The sequence below is a fragment of the Theropithecus gelada genome, chromosome 5 (genome assembly GCF_003255815.1).
Source record: "Theropithecus gelada isolate Dixy chromosome 5, Tgel_1.0, whole genome shotgun sequence".
Lineage (NCBI taxonomy): Eukaryota > Metazoa > Chordata > Mammalia > Primates > Cercopithecidae > Theropithecus > Theropithecus gelada.
Window position 1 is genome coordinate 35,039,441 of NC_037672.1, and position 25,376 is coordinate 35,064,816.

At 34.0% G+C, this 25,376-nt stretch overlaps 1 protein-coding gene across 2 annotated transcripts in view; it reads right to left on the minus strand.

Annotated features, from left to right (window-relative positions):
* ARAP2 (ArfGAP with RhoGAP domain, ankyrin repeat and PH domain 2) overlaps positions 1–25,376 on the minus strand; it is a 178,692-nt gene that overhangs the window by 26,554 nt on the left and 126,762 nt on the right. For both annotated transcript variants that reach the window (XM_025385218.1, XM_025385219.1), the window contains exons 25-27: positions 23,447–23,521; positions 20,559–20,676; positions 14,043–14,171 (exon numbers count right to left, since the gene is read on the minus strand). In XM_025385218.1, coding sequence (XP_025241003.1) covers positions 14,043–14,171; positions 20,559–20,676; positions 23,447–23,521 — 322 coding nt within the window. The remainder of the gene's footprint in view (positions 1–14,042; positions 14,172–20,558; positions 20,677–23,446; positions 23,522–25,376) is intronic.

The window sequence follows — 25,376 nt, forward strand, 5'->3', positions numbered from 1 at the left end:
ATTTTGCACATGATAATTCTAAGGCTTAGAAAGGTCAAGAAGCTTTCCCAAGGCTGCAGAGCTACCTGAAGGAGATTAAAACTCAACTTTTTTTTAAAAAATTGTATTTTGGATTCAGGGGTACGTGTGCATGTTTATTACAAGGGTGCGTAACGCTGAGGTTTGGGGTTCCATTGATCAAGTCACCCAGATAGTAAACATAGCACCTGATAGAAAGTTTTTCAGCCCTTATCCTCCTCCTTCCTTTTGGAGTCCCCAGTGTCTACTGTTTCTGTATTCATATCTGTGTGTACCCAAGGTTTAGCTCTCACCTGTAGGTCAGAATATAAGATATTTGGTAAAACTCCACCTCTAAATGTATGTTCTTTCCTAGACACTGCTGTGTCAGAGAAGAAACTGAGGGATTTTACAATAATTGAATCCAAGTTTAAACCTAACATATCACTAGAGAGGCCCCCTCACATTTCCACAATATCCTTTTCCTATTATTATGATGGGTCTAATGGACATTGACTAATAAGCCAGAATTCCCTCCAGTTTGGGTTACACATTATTTTTCTAGCTCAGAGACTGGCAAATTATGGCTGCAGGCCAAATCCAACCCTCTACTTCTTTTTATATGGTCTATGAGCTAAGAATAATTTTTTCATTTTTAAGTGGTTGAAAAAAATTTCACAAAAGTTTGATGACACACGAAAATTACATGAAATTCAAATTTTAGTCCTATAAAAATAAAGTTTTATTGGAATACAGCCTCACATTATGTACTATCTATGGCTGCGAACATGCTACAGGGACAGAGCTGAGTAGTTGTTTCAGAGACCTTACTGATAACAAAACCTAAAACATTAACTCTTGGCCTTTTATGGAAAAAAGCTTGTTCACTCTCACTTCACAAGAATAGCCTTAAGGGAAACTCTTCTCCACTAAGAAACTGTTCACTCTCTTTGCCTTTAGTAGTTTCATTATTCATTCTTCCATCAAAAATGTACTTTTTTTTACTATCAAGCTTTCTGTTAGGCACTGTGATAGACGGACAAATAAAATTATAGAATTCCCAGGAACACAACGGACAGGGAAAAGGCAAAGGATATGTCAGTAAGACAGAATATGTGAAGGCATGAAGTGATAACATAATGGTAATAATCTGAGCACCCTTTAGTGGACAACTCATATAATCACCTCTAGTGTATGTGGAGCATGAGGCAAACACTGTGCTAGCCTTTCCATGAATGCCTCATTAAAGGCTCAGAACCACACTTTCAGGTAGATTAATCACAATATCATTTTACAGATGTAGAAACAGGTTGCTATAATCATGAAACTTATCCAAGGCACACAGCTAAAGAGTGCTGTCATCAGAATTCAAAGTCAGGTCCACCTAGCTAGACTGGGAAGGTGCTTTCACAGGTATTAACATATCAAAAATACCTAACAAAATGTTTGTTATTAAAATCCATTTTTGGTGATGTGTAATGTATAAAGACATGCCAGATTAATCTGTTTTTGGATTAATTTGTATTGACAGGGGCATTAGACACTGAGATAGTCTTTCCTTCCCAGGAAAACTCTGGGTTACATCAGAAAAGCTCTCCTCCTTTGCCCCACAATTTTCTGCCCATGGCCCAGTGCTTGCAGGGTGGAAGAAGAGGAGGCAGAACCACCAGCAATAGATGTTGTTCTATAGTTTGAATGCATGCCCTAAGCTTTCTACCTACATCTTTATAATGATTCATCTTTTTCTCATTATTTTTACATTTTATTTTTAGCACGTTCTAAATGGCTAAATGTGTTTCTGGGATTCCTATTCTGTGACATTCAAGTTAGATAATTTTTGATCTGGTTTTACAAGCCAGAAAACAAGATTCACAGAATTATAATGACCTGCCCAACGACATAAAAACTAGTAAGTGACAGAAAAGGGGATTGAAGACTAGGTCTGGTTTAGCAGAAACAAATAAACACAAAGCAAAACCAAAAAGCACAATACACTTTGTGCTCCCGTGTACTGTAATTTGTTGTAGCTTATGAATAAAAGGCTCTGTATGCATAAAAAAGGGTAGATCCTTTAACAGTAATTATATTTTGTGTGCAAAACTGACAATGTGCCACAGGTAGAAATCATTTCAACTAATTTTTGTAACACAAAAACACTTTTTTGTGAGAACATCAAAACTGTATTTGTTTTTTTATCATGGATAAATTTGTCAGTATATCTCCGGTCTAAAACTTTCCCCTGAAATCCAGATACATATTCAACTGCTTACTTGAGAACTGAAGAACAACAAAAAGAAAGAGAAACCTCAAACCAACTAGCCATCATATGGTGTCAGCTTCTGCTTTTCCTGTAAAATAAGACTAATGACACCTATCCTGAAGGATTGTTGCAGGCCTTACAAAGGACAATGTACACACAAGATGTATGGCAGAACACTGTATCAGGTCTATCAGTCTAATACCTTCCTGGTATTAAGGTGATAGAACTTTAAATATCCATGCATCATTTCTAAAATTTACAAAATAAAAACTTTAGAAAAAAAAAATTTAGTCTTTCCGGGCATGGTGATTCATGTCTGTAATGCCAGCACTTTGGGAGGCCGGGGCAGGTGGATCATCTGAGGCCAGGAGCTTGAGACCAGCCTGGCTAACAAGGTGAAACCCCATCTCTACTAAAAATACAAAAAAATTAGCCAAGCCTAGTGGTGTGAGGTTGTAGTACCAGCTACTCAGGAGGCTGAGGCAAGAGAATCATTTGAACCCGAGAGGCGGAGGTTGAATCCAGTCTGGGTGGCAGAGTGAGATTCCGTCTCAAAAAAAAAAAAAAGAAAAGAAAAGAAAAGAAAAAAGAAAACAATAGTCTTAAACACAACAACCCTTAATCTGCTTAATCTGTTTGGGGAAAACATTTCCTAATGCAGCAAATAATACACAAATGTTCATCTTAAAATTAGCATAGAGAAAACAAGAGTAAAAACTACAAATAGTTCCTTACAACTCAAATATATGAGCATGGAATGAGCACCTGGAAGCAAAAGCGCCCAGGATTAATGACATTACTGAACCCAACCATGAATACACACACAGAACAAACCTGATAGTTTTCACGATACACATACTGACCTCAGACAGTACTTTGTTGATCACACTGTCATACTAATAGGTTCTTTTTGGGTACTTTGTGACTTTTAAATAATTACTGAAAAACATACTGCTAAAATTTGTCTTCTAGTACAACGCCTTAATATTCAATTCCATAGAGAAATATTGTAAAGGACTTTTATAGCTAAGAAGTATAGTAAGCAATTTGTTAAACATTGTATGGACTTGGTCATACAGCTGATTTAGAACAAGAGAGTCAAGAAAGGCATTTATAATGCCTTGTTGGTTTAGAAATAGGTATTTTTAAAAGCAAGTTATAATCAAGTTGTGAAATATAGATATTTATATTACTTAAGTCAGTAAAATCTATTCATATCTTCTGACAGTACTTTTCATTTACATTTTTGTTCAAATTAATAAACTTTTCCATTTTTACCAATAAGAAATAAGCCTATGTCTGGTATTAAACTACTCATAGTCATAAAAAAAAAAAAACACAGACTTAGGGGAAAATATTGTTTAAATTTTAAATATCATTTAAATAGTAACATTTACTTTAACCATCATTGTATGTGATTGAGCATATTGAGTATAAACCTGAGTGTACGCTATTAACGGACCCAGGATGAAAGTTTTGAAAGGAACATATGCTAAGGATGAAGGAAGAACAAAAAATACTTTGAAATGTGAAGCTCTATGATAAATACTATGATTTAAAAGACTTTCTAAAAGCTCTCACAACCAAATTCCTGTCTGTTCCCAAGATAATAAAAGAAGTAGAAAGCCACCAGTTAAAGGCCAAAATAACAAAATAAAGCCACACACTTTGGGGTATACTGTGTGTATAACTGTATGTAACAAAATCAAGGTCATGAATTGAATGGCTTCCAGTAATTCATTCTTCCAAACTGTTCAGGTACTGGTTGGACTCTCAACCTCGGGGTACTTCTCTCATATTTCTTACTCCCTGGACCTCATGCTAGACAGAAAGCTCCCTTGCTACTAGGGAAAACCATCTGTTGTTTTTGTGTGAATGTAACAGGTTTGAAAGTTTAATGCACTTCCCAAAGCACTAAATTCTCTTCAAGATAAACCCTGGGATGCATATTAATAGGTACTATTTCCTTTACCACCTTTTGATCTTTCATTCCAATCAAATTACAGCATACTGTTACCTCTACTGAATCATAAAACCCTCCCCTATTCTTGGTAGTTGCTAGGATGAGAAAGGGTAGGTTGGAGTTTACTGAAAGGTCTTTAGAATTAAAACTGTGGGTAAGAAAACAAACATGTATTGTAAGTTATATTGTGCTATCAACTTGGTATCAATTTAGAAAAGCTCTTAAAAGTCACATGTATGAAACAAAGCAGAATGGCCACATTTATTTAAACAGAACAGACACACCACATAACCAGGCAATGAAACTGAAAAGTTCGCACCTCCAAAAAAAGTTTTTCTAAGCCATTTGAAAACCTCAATTTTTAAATACAAAAACAGTTATCTCCTAACCACGAGCCGGAAATCCCAACAGAATAATTGATGGATGGAGGCGGCTGGGGTTGAGGGGAAGAGGAGAGAGAAACTTTTCATACACTCAGGAACGGCATTTCTCAGATATATATACTCCCCCTTTACCCTCCATGTCCAGGCAGCTAGCAATCAACCATTATTCTTTCAGCAGTTCTCTCTGGGATTCAATTCCACTTCATTCCTATTGTTATCACCCTACACACTTCCTTTTCTCTCTAATCCTTGGATTTCAGAATTCTCTAACTCCGTGTCCTACCTTTCTAATGGCTCTAACATACAGCTGCAGATTCTTGTTATGAAAACAGTCTTCATCATTTTATAAAAGCCCTGTCCAGAGCCCTACTTTTCTAATGATTAAAGCCTTACCTTCCTAAAATCAAAAGCCTACACTCCTCTGAATTTCAAAATGTGAAATAAATGGACAACTCCTATCCATCTCTGTAAATTATTAAACTAAAATATAATATTTAAGTTCAATTGATAATAATACACTATTTGGAAAACCAATCATTTTCTCTGTGGTATGACTCAAGTTAATCACTTGAGTGATCTTGAGAGAAATCCTGTTTTCTTTGATTCTGTACAAATTTGATTCCTACTTCTGGACCTAACTAATCCATGAAGGTTCTTCCAACTACTTCAGTCTATATTTTTTCACTCATGCCATGAAACTCCAAGATCTATCACCCTTGAATGCATGAAACGTCATATTTGCTTCATAATTTAACTTTTTTATTTATCAATGTTTATTTTAAGTTCTGGGGTACATGTGCAGGATGAGCAGGTTTGTTACATAGGTAAGTGTGTGCCATGGTGGTTTGCTGCACAGATCAACCCATCCCCTAGGTATTAAGTTCAGCACCCATTAGCTGTTCTTCCTGATGCATTCCCTCCCCCTGCCCCACCCTCCCCATGGACAGGCCCCGGTGTTTGTTGTTCCCCCACCCCATGTGTCCATGTGTTCTCATCACTCAGCTCCCACTTATAAGTGAGAACATGCAGTGTCTGGTTTTCTGTTCCTGTGTTAGTTTGCTGAGGATAACAACTTCCAGCTCCATCCATGTCCCTGCAAAGGATATGATCTCATTCCTTTTTATAGCTGCATAGTATTCCATGGTGTATATGTACTACATTTTCTTTATCCAGTCTATCACTGATGAGTATTTGGGTTGATTCCATGTCCTTGCTATTTCCAACACCGTATTTTAAAAGAAAATATTTCTACTTCTTGAAGGGCATGGGCCTTATCTACAGTGCTGGGTTGACCTGGTTACGAGGAATCCACAGAAAATATAATCTAATAGTTACTACCATTACAATATGTTATGCCTGTCATACTTCAGCAAGCAAACTATGAAGGGAGAGAAAATTCACTTTTATTTGAGCTACTCTTTACTCCTCTGAGGCTTCCCTGGTTTGTGACAAACAAACATTGTAACAGCTTCACCTCGCTTAAGTACATATTCATTTTGTATTTCCTGTTTAAAATAATGTATACTTTGGTTTATCCTCTTCAATCTAGGTAAGAGCTGACACAATACAGTGACTAAAAGCACATTCTGGGGCTAGACTGCCTGGGCTTGAATGACAACCACATTCTCTGCTAGATTGCAGGCAGTAATCTCTAAATCTCAATTCTCTTATCTGCAAAATGAGAATACATACAGTACTTACCCAGTGGATGTGGTATATAAATTGCTCAGAAGAGCGCTTGGCACAGAACAAGAAGAATGTAAGTCCTTGTTTAATTAATGGAGGGTGAACATAATTTTTCTCTGTGTTGCAGAGCCTAAGGCAAACACTACAGAAATAACTACCTTTACAAAAGTCTGACGACTTATAGATTGAGTTTCTAAGAGTCTAAAAACCTGATATCTGATTTATCCTTGATTTCAGGATAGTAAGGGGTTTAGGACAGAATATATAAGCTGGATACGGAGAGATCTTGACTGTAACACCTGTTTCTCCACTTATCAGCAGGTCGCCTTGAAAGAGTTACGTAATACCTCTCCATCTCAGTTTCTCCATTTGTTAGTAGTAGTAAACAACCCTAAGATAAGTAGGAAAATGATATAAAATAATGTAAGTAAAGCATTTAGCCCAGTGCACATAGTAAATTCACAGTAACTATGAACTATTGTTATCTCTCATATATTATCTGATCAGTGACAAGGAAATACACAACAAATTGATCTATTTTTCGTGGTGTGCATGTGTCTCTCTTCTTCTCTTGCTGGCAAAGACTATTTCCTCAGAGCTATGCCTTATCTTAAAAAGTTCTTTGTTCCAAGTTCTACCTGCACCATGTCCTCTAAGTGAAGAAGGGCACAAATGGGCAGTTTCCTTGAGAAGCAACCCCCTTGAAATTATTCCAACATCAAGTAATTTTGCAATATTTGCAGGACAACATCTAAAAAGCCCTTCCAAATTCAAAATTGTGCATATTTTCTCCTCTTCAGAATTGATTGTATAGATGCATTTTTTATAATTTTAAGGAGGGAGGATTACTGATATATTTCATTCACTGTATGATATTCACTCAAAATGCATTTTGGTAAAATTTAATGCTACAACTAAGAAAAAACCAAACTGGACATAATAGCTGCTTGAAAGTATACTCCTTCCCCCCACCCTCTCTCTCACTCTTTCTTTCTCTCTCTCATTAACACTTGAAGGTTTATTTTTAGAAGACTAATGGAGGGGCATCTTTTTAAGACTAATAGACACATTGTGACACCTCAAGAAAGTAATCTGTTCCTTAGGATAAGCCAAGTATGCCCCCTTCACTCCAATCTATTATCCCTTATGTTATTCATACAGTTGACCTTCTGTATCCATGGATGCCACATCTATCAATTCAACCAATAGATTACCAAAAAAGTATTTGAGAAACAAAGAATAACAATGTAAAATATAAATAGAAAAAAACACAGCATAGCAATTTATGTAGCATTTATATCGCATTAGGTATTATAAGTAAACAGATGATTGAAAGCATGGGAAGGATATGCATAGATTACATGCAAATACTCTGCCATTTGATATAAGGGACTTGAGCATCTGCAGATTTTGGTATCCATGACAAGCAGGTGGCACAGAGTGGGGGTGGCGGGAGACGTGGCAGTGTCTTGGAACCCACTTCCTCATGGATACTGAAGGAAGACTATATTGAAGTAGCAGTGGTTAACAAAACAAGCAGTCTGTTGACATCCTTCTATAATTAAATTATTTATAAACAGTTAAATTATAAATACAGTTACTACTAGAACAAGATTGAATAAAAAAGTGACAGATTTTTTTTTTGCCATTTTACTACTAACACAGTAAATTGCAGAAAGCAGAAAATTGTTTTCCTATACTGTTTTCATTATTACATTGAATTATAAACATTTCTAAAATATAATTTAGTGTAAGTGATATATTTATTTTATACTAAATGAATGTATAATTTTCAGCATACTTGTAATAAATGCGGAGATAACACTGGAGTTTTCAGTGTTCATATATTTTCTTTCATGTGATTCTCATGAAACTTTGCAAAGTAGGGAAGACAGGTTACATCATCTTATTGACAAATGTGAAAATTGTGGCTCACAATTATGTAACAAAATTAGAAAGCAATTATGCTAGAATACTAATTCAGGTCTCTTAATATCTAACATGAAATTCTGTCTTATATCCTGGGATACTTCTAAGTAATAGTCATGATTACCATGACCACCATCACTATCAACCACAATAACAATACATGTCCAGGGACTTTTCTCGGTTTCACGCATCATTTTACACTATTAAGCACTCTTTTTTTTTCCCCCTAAAAATTACTCCTTTGATAATTTACGTTGGCATTGCTCTCTTTCTTTCTTGAAACTTTTCTGATTGTTCCTTCACAGGGCCTTTCTTGCTACATCTGTTCTTTAAATGCTGGTGTTGTGTCTCTGATATTCTTACTCTAACACTAAAATTGCATGACTTAGTATTCTGCCAAGGTTAAAAACCACCTTCCACACAATGAGCTCCTTAGGTTTAAGTATTTATTTCCCTTCTAGACATATATCCTCAAACACACGTCAGACCCCTAAAGCTCAGCACATCCAAAACTGAATTCTGTGGCTCCATCCATCACTGCCAACCAGCAAGCTCTTCTAGTATGCCTATCTTAATATCCCAGGAGTTATCCAAACCAAAATACCAAGAACTAAATCCAGCTTTTATGGTAATGATCTGATGATATATACTCTGGAAAGCATTCCCTAACTACCTAGATAAAAATGAGTTGGCAGTCCTCTAAAATTTGGTCAGTACTTGCTCAGTTATAAACTGTTTCATATATCTATATATTTTTAAAGTTTATTCAACATGTACTTTTAGTGAGTAAAAGAGTAAAATATAGCCTTGCTAAAGAAGGATAGCATGTACAAGAAAAACTAACCAAGAAATGACACTTCCTTGAATAGGACACATTCAGTGTAAGAAGAGATGTCTACAATCATCCAGCTGAACTACTTTTCTGTGATTGAAAGCTCTTCATAAACATCCTGATCTAGAGTAGTCTGTTATTTCACGCTGTTTGTACTCTGATATTTCAACAGTTGTCATAAATTTAGAATTTCTGTTCTTTCTGGGTATAGATAATGCTTAACAAAACTCTTAAATTTAAATACCTTACATTTTCTATAGATTACTGCATGATACAGAGAGTTAATACAAATTTACCAATATGGTTTCTTACCATAGAATTATATTTTAGAAAATGTCAGGGATTTGGTACTCCATAGTAAATATCAGTGACTATCATCAATTTCCAAAAAAAAAAAAAAAAGAAAAAAGAAAAACTTCCAATTTAAGTGGCCTAGGTCTTACTTTAATATCTTGTATATCTTTGGCTTTAAGAAAACATGATGGGGAGTGAAATGTAAATTATATCAGCTAGGTAAATTTATTATTATATTTGTTGAAATTGTCTTTTCTTTTTTTAAGTTCATAGATAGTGAACGGCTCAGCTTTCCAGGTCTGAATTTACTTGAAGCAGTTGCATTTTGAATTACACTATTCTAATGCAAATTTAATTCCATAGCATCTGTCATATACAGCAATCTAAACTTAGAAATTCAAAGAAATATGCATTTGAGTTACATCTTATATCTTTAGATATAAGTATTTCTCTCCTATTTAGATCATTAAAATTTCACTCTCATGTATCATATTCTATTGGGATAATTTTCAAAAAACTTTAGTGCTTAAAATAAGACTTATACAACTTAAGATTATTCTGGAGCCTTACAGAAGCTATACATTTATGGTTTGCTTGTGATAGATATGATGAAGTTTAGTATAAAATATAATGATGGTTTAATTAGGTAAGCTACGACACTGTCTAAATAGCAATGTAAATGAAGTTTCATTCTCCCTATCTTAAAACTTCAGTCATAATACATGGAGTACAAAAAAATTGAGGACTATTACCTTTGTTTTCAAGTTAGTTAGCTCTTTATTACAATAATGGCAATGGCACAAAATGTTCCTAAGAAATCAAATGCCTTTGAAAAACACAAATAATTTATAAGTAGAGGCAATAGAAAATGTACTTACTCCCATCTAACTCTATAAAAGTAAATTATGTTACCTCCTTACCTTAAATGTATGAGCAGAAATTAAGTGCCAGATTCTAAAATATATTCTTATGTGTGAGGTCCACATTTTGGATAAAGAAAGAAAATTGAGAAAATTAAAACCCCTTAATGATAGAAAACTTTTATATAACATTCTTGCTTTAAAAGGAAGTGGTGAAAACATAATGTCAAGCAAAGTATATGGTTATAATTTGTTCCATATATCAGGAAAAATCTCCTAAAACTAATGAAATGCAAGCTGTAGATAGAAATTATAAATGTAGGGACAGAGTAAAATTCGTGGCAACTAGGTATCTAGTATCGGGGTGTAGGGTACAACGGACGTTATAGGGCAACCCTATGTTTTAACAAAATGTTAACATATTAGCTATTTGTTACTGAGAAAAAATGTGGTTGCAACCAACTGCCCCCCCTTTTTTTCAAATTCTGACGATTTCTACTTGGCCCCACGTTACAATAAGAAATTCTTAAGAAAGGAAAATAAATCTTTAACATTATTCCCATTTTTCTTTGAAGAACAGTTAAGTATTACTGAGATGATTCTAGTTTATCTGCTAACACACTGACAGAGAAATCATATTTGATTTATTTTCATCATTTTCCTTTAAGATATCAATTTTAAGGTGTGGTTGAGGTAATGAATGGAGCAATAACTCTGGAGTAGGTAGTTATTGTGATTGATTTAGGAGACATTTGCCAAGACAAAAATAAATTAGACTGAATACTGAAATTATCAAAAGTCTATCACAAAGTATGCCTCATAAGAGGTATTAATAAAGTAGAGGTTGCTTTAAGTCACGACCATAAGAAAAAATTATGACTTAAGAAATTGATTTTTTAAAAATATTATAGATTCCTTTAAAGGGCAAGCCTAAATTCAAACAAATGGAGAACCAACCGTAATGAAAGAGATTATTTTGCTTTTACAATCTGAATATAAATCAAACTCTAATTCAATACTTATAAAAATTTTATGGACTGGAAAATAAGAGTACTTTAGACATTTACAGGTCCTCTTATTTTTGACCAGACTACATAACTACAAATATGAAATGATCCAATTAATGTATTTGTTGATGGTTTTCCTTTAAAGCACTATTTTTTTTCATGCAAAGTTCCTGGTACAGTAACAAGATGCATATTTGTTGGAGAAAATGAGGCAGCAGGTATAGTTCAGGGACGGAGGTAAGTTTTATGGCCCCCACCCTGTTAGAGATGTAAAGTGGGTAAGAGAGTGACACAGAAGTTTACTGACACTTTACTCCAAAGAATATTTCATCCTTGGGAGGCCAAGGCAGGTGAATCACTTGAGGTCAGCAATTCGAGACCAGCCTGGCTAACATGGTGTAAGTCGGTCTCTAATAAAAATACAAAAATTAGCCAGACATTGTGATGAGCACCTATAATAATAGCTACACAAGAGGCTGAGGTAGGAGAACAACTTGAACCTGGGAGGCAGAGGTTGCAGTAAGCTGAGATCACACCACTGCACTCCAGGCTACGCAACACAGCAAGACTCCATCTCAAAACAAACAACAACAAAAACCAAAGAACATTTCATCCAAATCTCTGAAACATCACTTAAGCCTTCAGCTTGCTTTCTTCTGCTTGGCTTCTTTAGCTCTTCCCTCGTTTTTTTTTCTTTTATACAAGATGCTTTGTCTAGATCTTATAGAGGCTTGATGCTTTAAAACAGAAGGACACACTCATATCTCCATCTAGAAGATGCAATGGGATAGGTGGAACATCACCAATACACCGGATCTTCCTACCCCATTTGTGGATACAGCTAATGTACCGGCTGTCACTGCACCATTTCTTCTTGCCCTTACACAACAAATGTTTTACTCAGTTATGATTGCTCTAAATCAGCGCAATCTACACCTTGTTGGGTTGTTTGCTACCCACCCCCAGCAGTGCCCTGAAGATTAATAGCATTTAACGGTGAACTTGTTTTGGTTTCACCTCACCCTCAGACATACAGAACCTCCACTTATAACATGGCCTTTTAGGATCTAATTCTTATCTATTTTTATTCACATAGACAGCCTACTAGCTTTCACAGAACAGCAAAGGTATTATGTCTAGGTGTAGGTTTTAAACATTTTGCAACACGGAGAATTACAGATATTTCAGAGGAATATTGGAAGAAAAGAAACAAAGAAAAAACTCAATAAAAAGATAATGAAAGAATAGCTGAATTCACAAATTAGAACAGATATCACAGATTATCTAAATTAGGATTTCTCAACATCAGCATTGACCCCTGGTCTGTACCCAGTAAATACCAGAAGCCCTGCCTCCCTACCCAATCTCCAAGTTGTGGCAGTCAGAAATGTCTCAAGACGCTATATGTTCCACGTCTTGTGGGCGGGGAGGGAAAGGAGGGGAAATCATTGCTAGCTGAGAGCCACTACTTTATGACATGTGCATTCATACATGTGCATTCACATGAGTACAGAGAAATCCCATTGCAAACATTAAGGCGGCTCAGGCAGTATACGGTCAAAATCATATGTAAAAGCATGAAAATATTTCAAACAGGATAAAGGTCTCTGAAAGGTTACATTTCTATAGTATAAAGAGTTAATATCTGTTTTGGTTTTTTAGATGCTTATAAGAACACAGTGACACGAAAGTTGTTATACTACTTGCATTCTGTAAAAGTACTTTCATGTAAGTAAAGTATATAAGATATACACGACAGTGTCATTAAATCAGAAATTTATAGAGTAAGCTTTGGTACAATTAAGAGCTCTGAATTATGACTATTAACTAGAGAATCTGCAATGATACTGAGTAGGTTTACAGCACTGAAGAGCTGTGCCATCCTCTCCACATTTTTCCACATGATTAAAATTAGGAGGAATGCCAATCAGTTCTTCAATTCAATACTTAGTAATTGAATAATATAAGGCAAATTACTTAAGTTCTCTGAGTTTCTCTTCCCTTCATTTGTAAAATTTGAAAGATAATAGAACTTACAAGGAAGTTAAAAAACACTTTAAATAAGCTTTGATGTGTATTGAGCTCTGCTGATATGCGATTAAGAAATAATAATTGTTATTATTAATATTAATCATAAAAGTAATGGTAAATTTCAATCCTTAGCTTTTTGAGTTGGATTGTATACAATAGTGGCTGATTTTTTTTTTATCTTTCAGTTGATAACAACACAACAGAAGAATAAGTTTCAAAATAAAAATTTTCTGAGACCTCATAGAGGTTCAGAAATGGTCTTATATAGTTCACTTGTGCTAGCTAACTTAATTAACCTTACATGTGCACTATCTCCTTCCAGTTGAATGGGAAGTATTCTTATTGGAGGTATTCTATTTTGTAAGTATTTATTTTACAATATCATCACAATGTGAGATGTATAGCAAGCACTCTGTCTCAGAGCCTATACACTTAGCATTCCTTTAATGCCCAGAAAGTTTTCCAATGTAAATGTAGTTCACTGAGATGACTTGCCCTCAATCTAAAAATTAGTAAAATACATAAGCATAAGCATGGTAAACAACCTTTAAAAACAAACTATTATTTCCAGAAACTTAAACTTGGTACAATCAAATTAGTCAACTATTACCTCAGAGCAACACACTGGGAAAATAACTTCCTGTCCATATATTCTTCTTTCTTATCTATGTACTGTGTCAGTTCATTCTGTATCTAGCTACTCATTTTTCACATTTTCCAATATTACTTGTGCCATATTAATTACCCTTTAACCACCTGAATTTTCAATCATAGCTGCAATGTGAAGTAATGACACCTACCACTGCAGTGTTTAATTGTGTCAGCAGTTAAGAATTTCTTCACCACCAGGTAAGCAGAGCCAGGTTCAGCTAATGAACTCCACCGAAGCACTTGCTCCAGTACATTTTCCTTGTAGTGAAGAGGACGCTCTGTAAAAAATAAATTCCAAATCAAATGGAAAATATATGAAGATAACGATTTTTTTTATAATTATAAATTTTAAAAAATCCCTTTGAAAAGATCTGTAGGCACCATTATACACAATCATATCTTATGTTATACAGTAATAGCACTATGACTACACAAAAGATACCCTAAGACCTAGAAAATTATTAAGCATATAATAACATTTACTATATAAATAATGCAGGAATACCTATTTGTTACTCAACTATTTTTAAAAATCAGAAGTACTTTTCTTTTGATAAAAAAATCTCAGAATTCTACCCTTTGTACAATAAATTCTACACCTTGTACAATACTTTATTATTATTATTATTATTATTATTATTATTTTGAGACAGGGTTTCACTCTGTCACCTAGGTTGGAGTGCAGTGGTGCAATCATAGCTCACTGTAGCCTCAAACTTCTGATCTCAGGCTACCCTCCCACCTCTGCCTCCCAAAGTGGTGGGATGAACGGGCATGAACCACCAACTCAATCCTCTATCCTCTTTTTTAGATAACATACTGGTTTGTTTAGGGAAACCTTCTTATTTTTATATGCAATTAAATGGCTTTAAAAATCCATTAAACAATATTGTTCATTACTAAATAATAATTATAACTTAATCATAATCCTTTGTTTATCCCAACAAGATCAAACTCCTAATTTTGATCAATACTAGTGAATACCTCATAGCTAATATTTTCATAATCAATATAAAATTATAAAATGTAACTTCTATAGAAAACATTAAAATAATTTACAAAATAGTACTGAATAGTCTATATTTAACTATTAGTGGAAATACCAAAAACATTACGTGTCAATATTATATATTAACTATTGACATAATAGGCCAATTAGCAAGAAATTACATGACATCTTCAATATATTTCTCTGAAGAACATTCATCCATATACGTTTTGATTTAGGCAATCATAATTTTAAATGCAGCATATATTCTTAGCATAGAGTTAAAAAGAACCAGTTTTAGAATTACAATCAAAGCCTCACAGAAAAGTTTGTACTGATCAAAATATGTCAATCAGTTAATAAAATGTAGCAACAGAAGCATATGGGAAATTCAAACCTTTTCTCAGTACACTTAAAATAGCATAATTGAAATAATAAGAAAAGAAGCTCTGACATGAAGATGTCAGTGCTGCTTTCCTAGTGTTGTAGCCATGTAAAAGTCAATTCAACTCTTTCAAACCATCCAAAATATAAAGCACACAGCACTTGAGCTTTTTGGTTTTGTTTAAAGTAATGAGGCTAAAGACAAACAGGAAAGAGCATATCAAAAGCATCATACTTGTATGATCCATCATAATGTAATTGATAATAAAATCACAAGTTTACATAAATATATCGCATCCTCCCTAATACTGGTTTCCCTTGCTATGAACATATCAGAAGTCACCAACAATTCCTAGTTCCAGATAAGAAAATAAATTATCTGCTTCCAATGTAAATTACCAGATGCTTGCTTCCTATCCAGTAAAGAGAAATCCAGTTCTGCATTCTGTGCTTATTGGAGCAAGCTAACTCATTATAATAATGGCAAAAATAAAGAAGGAAAGAAAAAATCCACTAGGCCATACATCCTGAAGACAAATACACATCTTGTTTCCTATTATATATCCCCTATTCACAGCATAGTATTGAGTATATAATAAATGCTCAATAAATATTTGACAAATAAATTATCTCTTTTCTTTGATGGCCCATAAATTTAAAAAAACATATTAACAGAAAGACTCACAGACAAAATGAGTCCTCATAAAGCCAGATATAATATTTTGTGCTATATCAGTATTACTTTTCTTCAAATAATTTTCTAAAAGATTTGGCAAAGATCATAACTGCCCACAATTTGCCAAAGTTATAATTCAATTGTTAACTAACTCATAAGTTGGTTGTCTTCAAATTGAGGTTAGATGTATTTGAAGGTAAAACTAATTATAAAATAAGCACTCCCTTTATGTCTGGCTTTACATAATTTTTTAGTCTACTACTTGAAAGCTTTGAGATACTTTTGATCCCAATAACGGTTGACATTTATGGAATAACAATTATGTATCAGGCATTATATATGCTGGATGCTTTAAATCAGTTACCACTTTCAAACTTCACAATCACACTCTTCACTAGATATTATTATTCATATTTTACATGTAAAGAAACCTAAGAATCACAAAGGTTTTAGCCCCTTGCCTCGAGTCACATAGGTGGTTAAGGTGAGGAACAGAGATGTGTAACCCAAACCTATCTGACTTTAAAGCCCCAGATCTTAACTACTATAGTTAATTTTATTCCGGACACATATGTAAGCCTTCCCATGATGGTTTTCTCACATGTAATTTGAGGAAAAACTAAGATTTTCTTGGGTAACATATGCAAAGTGAAAAACACTGTCTGCCCTACTACGTACATAATCAGAAGATAACAGCAGTTTATGTGTCAGTCAGAAGAGCTAGAAATAATCCTAATAAAAAATAAACAGATCTTCCACATCATAGTAGGTATGAGGAAGAAACAAGACCATCTTTTTCTGATATTACCACATAAAAAGTAACTGCTTTGCAAACTTGGATCTCTCAGTGAAGCCTATTTAAATGAGGCCCCTCAGTGGTTAAATTTCTTTCAAGATGTGAAAAACCCAGAGGGTAAAGGGGTCTACACTGGAAGATGATGGGATAGGATTTAAGGTAAAGCATTAAAATAATAGCATATTTTGGATGACTGGCTCTTACAGAAGAGAATCTAACTCGGCTTAATGTATATTTCATACCAATGTAATATAAAATCAAAACGTCAAAAATATCAAAATGTTTTAAATGGTTGTAATGTATTTTCCCACGAATCTGACTGCCATATAAACAAAAAAAGATGACTGTGCTGTCTTAGTCAGAACTTCCTGAAAAGTTGTGCACCATCTCACCAATGACAGTAATGCTGAAATATCATTTAAGTGAAAACAAAAGGTATATGCTTATAGCAATCTGAATTAGTAGCTGCCACATCTACGGAGATTCCATTCACAGGTTTAAGAATCTATTTTCATCATCTTCAGGCATATAGGAGTTTCCCAGCATTTACATGCTAATAATGTATACGTTCCCTTTATTTTTATATTTTAATTAGGGTATTAATTTTTAATGAGTACAATAGATTATCTCAGGACAGTAAAGGGAAGATTACCGAACATTTATTATACAAAGGAAACACTGGATATAGAGAACTCCTGCTTTAAAATATAAAGATACTTAAAATCTAGCACTCTGGCTTACATATTTATAAATTTATATATTCATTCTTTTTTTTTTTACTGCATTACTTGGAGGATTTATGTTTACATTATAAAACATACCAATTGCCTGGCTGACATTCTTATCGACTACAACCTTCTTAGTACCTATGTCTTTACTTTTACCTCCTTCTCATATTTCACTTTATCTTCCCTGCATGTTACTAGTAATAAAGCCTTCAACATTTCAGGTCAGGTGGTACACACATGTTCAACTGGCTTCAGTAAACCCACATAACCACAGGCCCTTTTGTTGCTCTTCTACCATTAGCCCTCTGAAAGTATTTCTCTTCCTGCAATTTCTACTTGCACAGTTGACCAAACATTAAGACCATGCCAAATTTGAATTCTTAACTCTAAGTATATTTTTTCTAGGTGTACATGACACATTTCTTAGTTTATACATTGACACATTCACAAATCAAAACTTGATGTCTCCTAGTTTTTTAGATATCTTCATAAAGACAACTTTATTCTAATTAGAAGTAAAAATAGGAAAAAATCCAATTCAATCTTAGCATTTTATATACTAATTATCACATTCAAGTTTATAATTAGTCATTTTGAGGGTAAACATCCCTTGATCGCTCAAGACAAAATTTCAAAACAATGTTTCCTGGTATAATGCAACCCCTCTTCTAGCTATATATAATTCCTTCCTATCCTCATCCACGAGCTTGCTCCTCTTAGGATGACCAGTAGCCAGAGATACAGAGCTGCAATGGCACATGGATATGCTTTAATGTACTCAAACTCTGAGAGGGCAAGGGAGGTAGGGAGGGGATGCTTCCCCCTAAATCCACAATTCAGTATTCTGCTATCAAACTTTTAAAAAGCAACAGAAATATAAGCGTGTAGGAGACAATCATCTGTCCAAGCACTAAACAGGGCCTTGAGATCTCTTCATGGTTCCTAATCTACAGGCAGAGATCTCTGTCTATGTGCCTCCCACATTTGGATGCATCTATACCAGGAGTCACAATCCATATCACTCAGGTCCAGAATGCATCTACTTTTTTGCCCTACTTCAGTTGAAAAGAGTTTTGTGGAGTGTGATCCACATCAACTGCACTATGAGAAGTAGTCAAAAATATAAAGCCTAAAATATGTGGTAAATGCGCTAAAAAAAAGTATAGTATAGGGCAGAACCAGGTATATACACATTACTATTCTAGAAGTCATAGAGTACACAGCATTATAGATTTCTAAACGAGTGATCCGAAAGAAATCAGTGTGAACAACATGAAGGAAGAGACATTTTACTTACACTGTGAAGGGTGAATATGCAATGAGGAAATAATAAAAGGGTTTTACATGGTGAAACAATGTAAACCAATTTGTAATGTGGAAAGATACTTCTGGCAATAATGTCGACAGTTAACCTTTATGCACAAATATAATAAAGCTGGCAACTGAGTGACCCATTCTTTAAAATTAAACAAAGATGAAAAATAAAAACTTTGTCACTCTTGTAGCACAGAGTCATAGAAAATCATGCCTCACTTATTCAATAGATTTTATGGCTACTATATAATAGGCACTAGGGTAGACATTAGAGATTAAAAAAACCAAAACAAAACAGAATTGCTCCTACTTTCCAAGGAGCCCCCATCAAAAGAGACAAGTACAAATCAAAGTGATAAGTACTATAAAGAGAAATGCGACAAAGTACAAATGAAACTTTTAGTCTAGGTTTTAAATGAGGTAGTAGTGTGAGCCAGATGGAGGAAGAACAAAGGTATATTTGGGAAACATCATTTCATATTTGTTAGCCAAGCACAAAAAAATAGAAGAGATTATCTAATAATCATAATCATAATCATAGGAAACATGAAAAAAGATGGCAAAGGAGGTTGCAGCAAGGAAAACCCAATGTTTAGAAGTCAGAATAAGGAGAATCTAAAAAAGAGGTAAAATGATCAGAAAATCATGAAGAGAATCCAGGCAGTATGGAAAACAGAGTGAAGATCATCAAATAAAATGGGAATAGTCATTAACAATAAATGCCATAGAAGGTTAGGTAAGGCGAACCCAGATGTGAATCTGGGGACTTGACAGTTGGGGGTCATAGGAGTCATCTGCCAGAGTATTTCTGTGCACGAGGAGGATTGAGACCAATTGAGGGAGACACTGTGAAGTGACATCAAAGTACCACAGTCATCAGATCTTGGCAATGTATATTTTAAAATAACATTGAAACATTTTAAATTTTAAAGAATTGTGCACAATCATAATACAGGAATAAAAACATAAAGACCAAGTACTGACAATCCCATTTCATTTTAACACTGATTGGAATACTCCTAATAACACACTATGGGGTATTTTAAATATTGTATTTTAATTTTTATTCTGAGCTTGAGGGTGGCAAGATTTTTCTTTTGGCAGTTTGGCAGCTGTACTCCAAAGTGTCCCAAGACCTTAGTAGGTAGCAGCTAGACAGATGGTGAAGGTACAAAGACATTCTGTGTCTTATTTTTTTTTCTGGAGGTCTTTGAAACCACAGGGTGTTATTAAAATGTTAAGCTTATTCAGCACTTGACTGTTGGGGTAGTCAAGGTGCTTTAAATGCTCCCTTTATCCCTAGGCATCTTGGAGATGAAAGAACAAAATATTTGACCCAATAAAGATAGAAAAAGGAAAAAGACAAAAATGAAGCTTCTGCTGCTCTTAAAATTACTTTATAGAATGATAAACATTATTTTAAATCAACATTCTTTGTTTCTGTTAATAGCGTTCTGGTTAAATAATAGTAACTCACACCACTCAGAATATTGTACCAAATCAAATCGCTTGTCCTTATAACAAAGGTCTTCTTTCCTGAGGCACCAAAAGAGATACCTAAAGTCTTGCACTGTATTTTTATAGTCAATAAGGTAATATAATTATTTTGATGAGTAAAATCATAAAAAGTCAACCTCAAACATATATTAACACATGCACTAAGGTAAAAAAAAATCATAACAAGATGTTAAGACATAAAATGTTTATAAAGTCTTGTCCTAAACAGTACTTTTTTATAGTATAAATAATTTAAGAATCCCTCGTATAAAAATCACTTACCTAGCTCTTCATTTTCAATGACTTCAAATGTGGCCCAAATATCACCTTTTGTAGGAATAATATTTTTTATTGCTAATATATCATTAGTTAATTCTTCTGCTTCCATCACAGGAGATATCTGTAAGAGAAGTAATATTTCTTCAAAAAATATGTTAGACACAGAAGTAGCCTTATGCTAGGCCAATAATATTCCCCATCCACCATTTAGTGATATCCTGAATTTATTTTGAGCATGGTTAAAACCAGCTTCCAAAATCCCATAGAGAAAACAGCATGTTCAGATCTTTTCCATAAAATGTACCTAAGTACGAAAAGAAAATACAATATAGACATGATTTTTTTAATCACTTACTGAGCAATTAGACCACTCAGAAGGAAAGAATGTACCCAATGACATGAGGAATGGTCTTCGCCAGACAATGAATCTAACAGTGGTCTAAATGTAAAACTTTTTACTCGTCAGTTCTATAATTAAGAGTGTAGAGTAACTTGGTTTATTCAGCCTAGATTCTAAATTATACACAGTCAGTGGTTATCAGTCATGCCAAAAAGCTCCAGGGTCTTGGAGGTCCGTGGTGTGCCCTGCCATGCCAAGTGACAGATGGTGGGATACCAAAGTATGCTGGAACCAGGATTCCAGGATGGATATCAGAGTCTGCAGTGCCAGCCTGGGGGTTGGCTCTACCGAAGTCCCAAAGCCTGAGTCCACTGTACAAGCACATCACCTCTTCGGGGACTTTTGGAATTTTTTATTTGCTGCTTCTTGTTTTTGCTTATGCCAATCTTAAGTCCATGCTGGCCAAAAGCAAAATGGCTTTCTTCAATTCGAATTTAGTTATAATGATGTTTTAAGCATGATAATACTGCAGTTGCAACTTGGTTTGCTCATTTTCAGTAAAAGGACGTCCCTACTAAAAGTTCCTTAGAAATGTATTTGTTTCCATTTCTCCTGCCCATAATTGCTCATAAGCATACTGCACATACATAAATAACAAAAAACCTATTTCACTGCAGGTAACTCGCAAAGTCTACCTTTTGTATTTTATGAAATTTAGTGCTTTTTTGGAATATAATTATACAATGAAGTTCACTATTTTCTATTTAGAAAAGCCCAAAGAAATAGAAACTTAAAAGAAAAAAAAATTTATTGTAGCATCTAGGAATAATAGAGAACATCAAGCAGTATGGAACAGATGAATCATTTCAGTCATGCTGTTGATCTGCATGAATGTACAATATTTTTAAGGATAGCCCTTTCTTAAAAAAATAACAAATTATTGAGAAATCCACTTGTGAAACAGGAAGCAGGAAGCACCTTGGTCTGAAACAGGAAGACCAGAACTCTATTTCTTGCATCAAGAGAGACCAAAAGCTCCTCTTTAGTAACACCTAAAACTCCACACTTGGGAAATTATTACTCTACAAAATATACAGATCAGTATAGTGAACATCCAGTCGGGATTATGGTGACCCAGGTTTGTATTCTGGCCTTAGTATTCTTACTTCCCAGTTTCCATTCTTATAAACTTGGAACATCACCTGCTTCATCTACCTCCATGCGTTTAGGTAATAATTAGCAGAGATAAATGTAACTAAAGGGTTTTGCAGAATCGTAAGCATTAAAACCTATATAATTGGTTTTAAATAGTTTCTGTTATTTTCTAAAGAGTATTTGGGGTTACTATAGGTGAAACTGGCAAGTCTTTTATCTAAACACACCAGATAACATAAGAACTTGGCTCAATTATAACTTCTGTTGTGACTTTAGAAAATAAAATTAAAATGTACTACTAAAGAGCCTGTGTATAGATTTAAGCCATGTGTTTTGAATACCTCCTCTAGCATTAGTGATTAACTTGTGCTAATTGATCTTTACTAGCTCCTCACATCTCTTATGATCAGCATTATGCATTCAGCCTAAGAAATATGACATGGCCAAGGAGTGGCAAGGCAAATGCTTCGTAAAGACAAAGCCTATAATTACAGTGTTAATATTTCAGCTTCATGTACCAAGTAATGTACTTAATTGGTATATAGTCACAATTCATAATCATTAGAAACACAAAACTTAAAATCAAAATATATTTAACTTAAGTCCAAATATATCTAATGTTGTGACTCTGTTTAATCCTGGACTTTAAAAATGATAAGTAGCTAAAGCCAAATTTCTGTTACATGGCAGAATGTCTATTGTTCAAACAAATAAATCACTCTTACCAAATAGCAACCTGAAATATCAGTTACTATCTGTAAGGCAGACAAATTACTAAATATAGTAGCATGAGAAAGATCTATTTTAAATTCATCACAAATGATTAGTACTCTCAAGGAATAAAAGAGTTATCCAAATAAATGTCCCACAGTTATATTCAAATAAATTGGAAGACTGGATGCTAAAGTATAGAAAACAAGGGTGAGGGATTATTATTATTAGTAACAGCTCTAGTAGTAATAGTTCTTTATTAAACACATGCTCAGCAATGTGCTAAGGGTTTTACATGCATTATCTTACAGAGTCCTCACATCAATGCTATGATGTAATACTGTGATTTTTTCTCATTCTACAGGTGAGAACACTGAGGCCTAGAGCAAATAACTTGTGTAATGTCAGGAAGCTAGGAAGGGGAAGAGCAAGTATTTAAGCTCGGGGTATTTTCCAGAACCTGAAGAAAATCTTAACACGTAATCCAAAGCACATAAGATGTTCTCTTTCCAAATGATTAAAATACAGAATTCCTGGGGGATATCAGTATAAAAAGTCTATGTTGGCAGTCGTTTGAACTGGAGAAGTAACATAAAATATCATAATGGAAAATTCAAAATATGTAAAATAATGCTAACATTTGTGACTTCCAACAGTCCTCTTTACAGCCACCTTTAGAACTTACCCGAATTATAATACTACAGTCAGGTTCCTTCCTTTCTACATATACTTCAATTAACAAATCTCCAGCCTGGGAAACCTAGAAAAGGGCAGAAGTAGAAACAACACAGGTAAATATATTGTAAAAACACACATTTGAAACTGAAGACAGTTATAAAGCTCCAGGCATATTTTTGAATATTTTATAACAATGAAACAAGCTCAATTCCGCCGTTCGCAAGCATGATGTGCCCATTTCCAGACATGGTTAAGGACAAGGCATTTACACAAATGTTATAATCAGTAACAACAATCACAATGATTTTCTTTTTTATCTCTTACTCAGGAGCTTAGTGCTCTCAAACACCCTTACATTCTTCCTAAAATAATGAATCCAGCTACAATGGAAATATGCTGGCTACAACAACAGAAGTCGTAGGAGCCATCGGCATGTACGTTAACAGGATAAACAAAATGAGGGGTGAAAACAAACCACATGTAATTTTGCTTCAAGCTGTAATGTGTGCATGATATCAATATTTAAAAGGCAAAATATGGCTTGCTACATTTTTAAAGAGAAGATATGCCTGAAAATTGAACTTTGAGGATAAACTATGTCAGAGCTATATTAAAACTACAAATAACATAAATTTAGGAATGAAAATAAAAGTGAGGTCATTCATGGAATATGGTAGACAATAAAAAGAAGTTTTTAATTATCTTTGGCCAAGAATTAAGTACTAATTTAGGTCATCATTATATCCCAAAAGACAGACTAAGTGAAGAAGATGCAAGCCTGAAAATAAAAGGCCTTAGGATATCATATCATAACTATATAGATTAACCATATAGGAGGTTAACAAAGAACCAAATTAATCTATGAAAAATATTTTGAGTAACTTTTTTCAGAAGTTCCCTTAAGTTATGTAACCAATTAGAAACAATATCACCTGATTTAAATAAAAAAGATCATAATCAAGAAATAATTCTCAAATTAAATTTGCCTCAGCATAAAATCTAATGAGTAAACTTTGAGAAAAACATTAAAGGTGAACTTTGAAAAAGTTCCTTAATTTTTCTGGCATTACAGGCTTAGAAAAGCTTATTTCCAGTTTTTCCTCCTGACTTACAATGCTACAGATACATTCCAGTAAGGAAAACATACAGTTGACACTTTTGCTTTTCACTATGTTTGCATAAACAGCTCTCCAGGAAGGACACATTTTAAAACTTAAAAAGTAAATACAAAGAACTCATAGAGTGAAATAAAAAAGAAGAATAGGTAAGAAATTCAAACAGGGGTAAGACAAAGAGACTGAATGTCAGAAAAAAATACTCCAGAAGACAGTTTTAAATGAATTAGAGGAAAAATTTAAGTAAAAAAAAAAAAAACAGATTTTCCCAGACTCTTTTACTTATCATTTCCAAATACTGTATTTCTTGTTTTTACTTACTTATACAGACTGAATTGAAAGCATTCAAAACTTATTTCTTTGTTATACTATAAATATAAAAGATAAAAACGCAAAAAGATACTCAAACCTTTTAAATAACAATGTAGATAGTATGGTCAGGGGTTACCTCTCAGCCTCACACAATCCTTTATTTCATGACTAAAGTCTTCCTCTCTGCTCCCCAAAAAAGTGAGAATTTAAGATAATTGATAATGAGCTAGATTTTTTAAGGTTAAAGCTAACTCCTTTGGAAGCTGCATAATTACTCTGGGTCAAAATGGAGAAAATAATTCATTAATATCATAGTATTAGTACTGATCTAAGCCTTCCTCTATTTTTTTTTTTGTATGGAATGACAGTTTCAATGACTCCTCTAGTTAGCTGTGGATATTTCAGGACTGAGGAGACTTTAGTTTCTAACAAAAAAGCATTTGCCTCATTATCTATCTGTAAACAGAGCTCATTTGATCCATTTCTATCATTTATATTGGTACCCTGAAT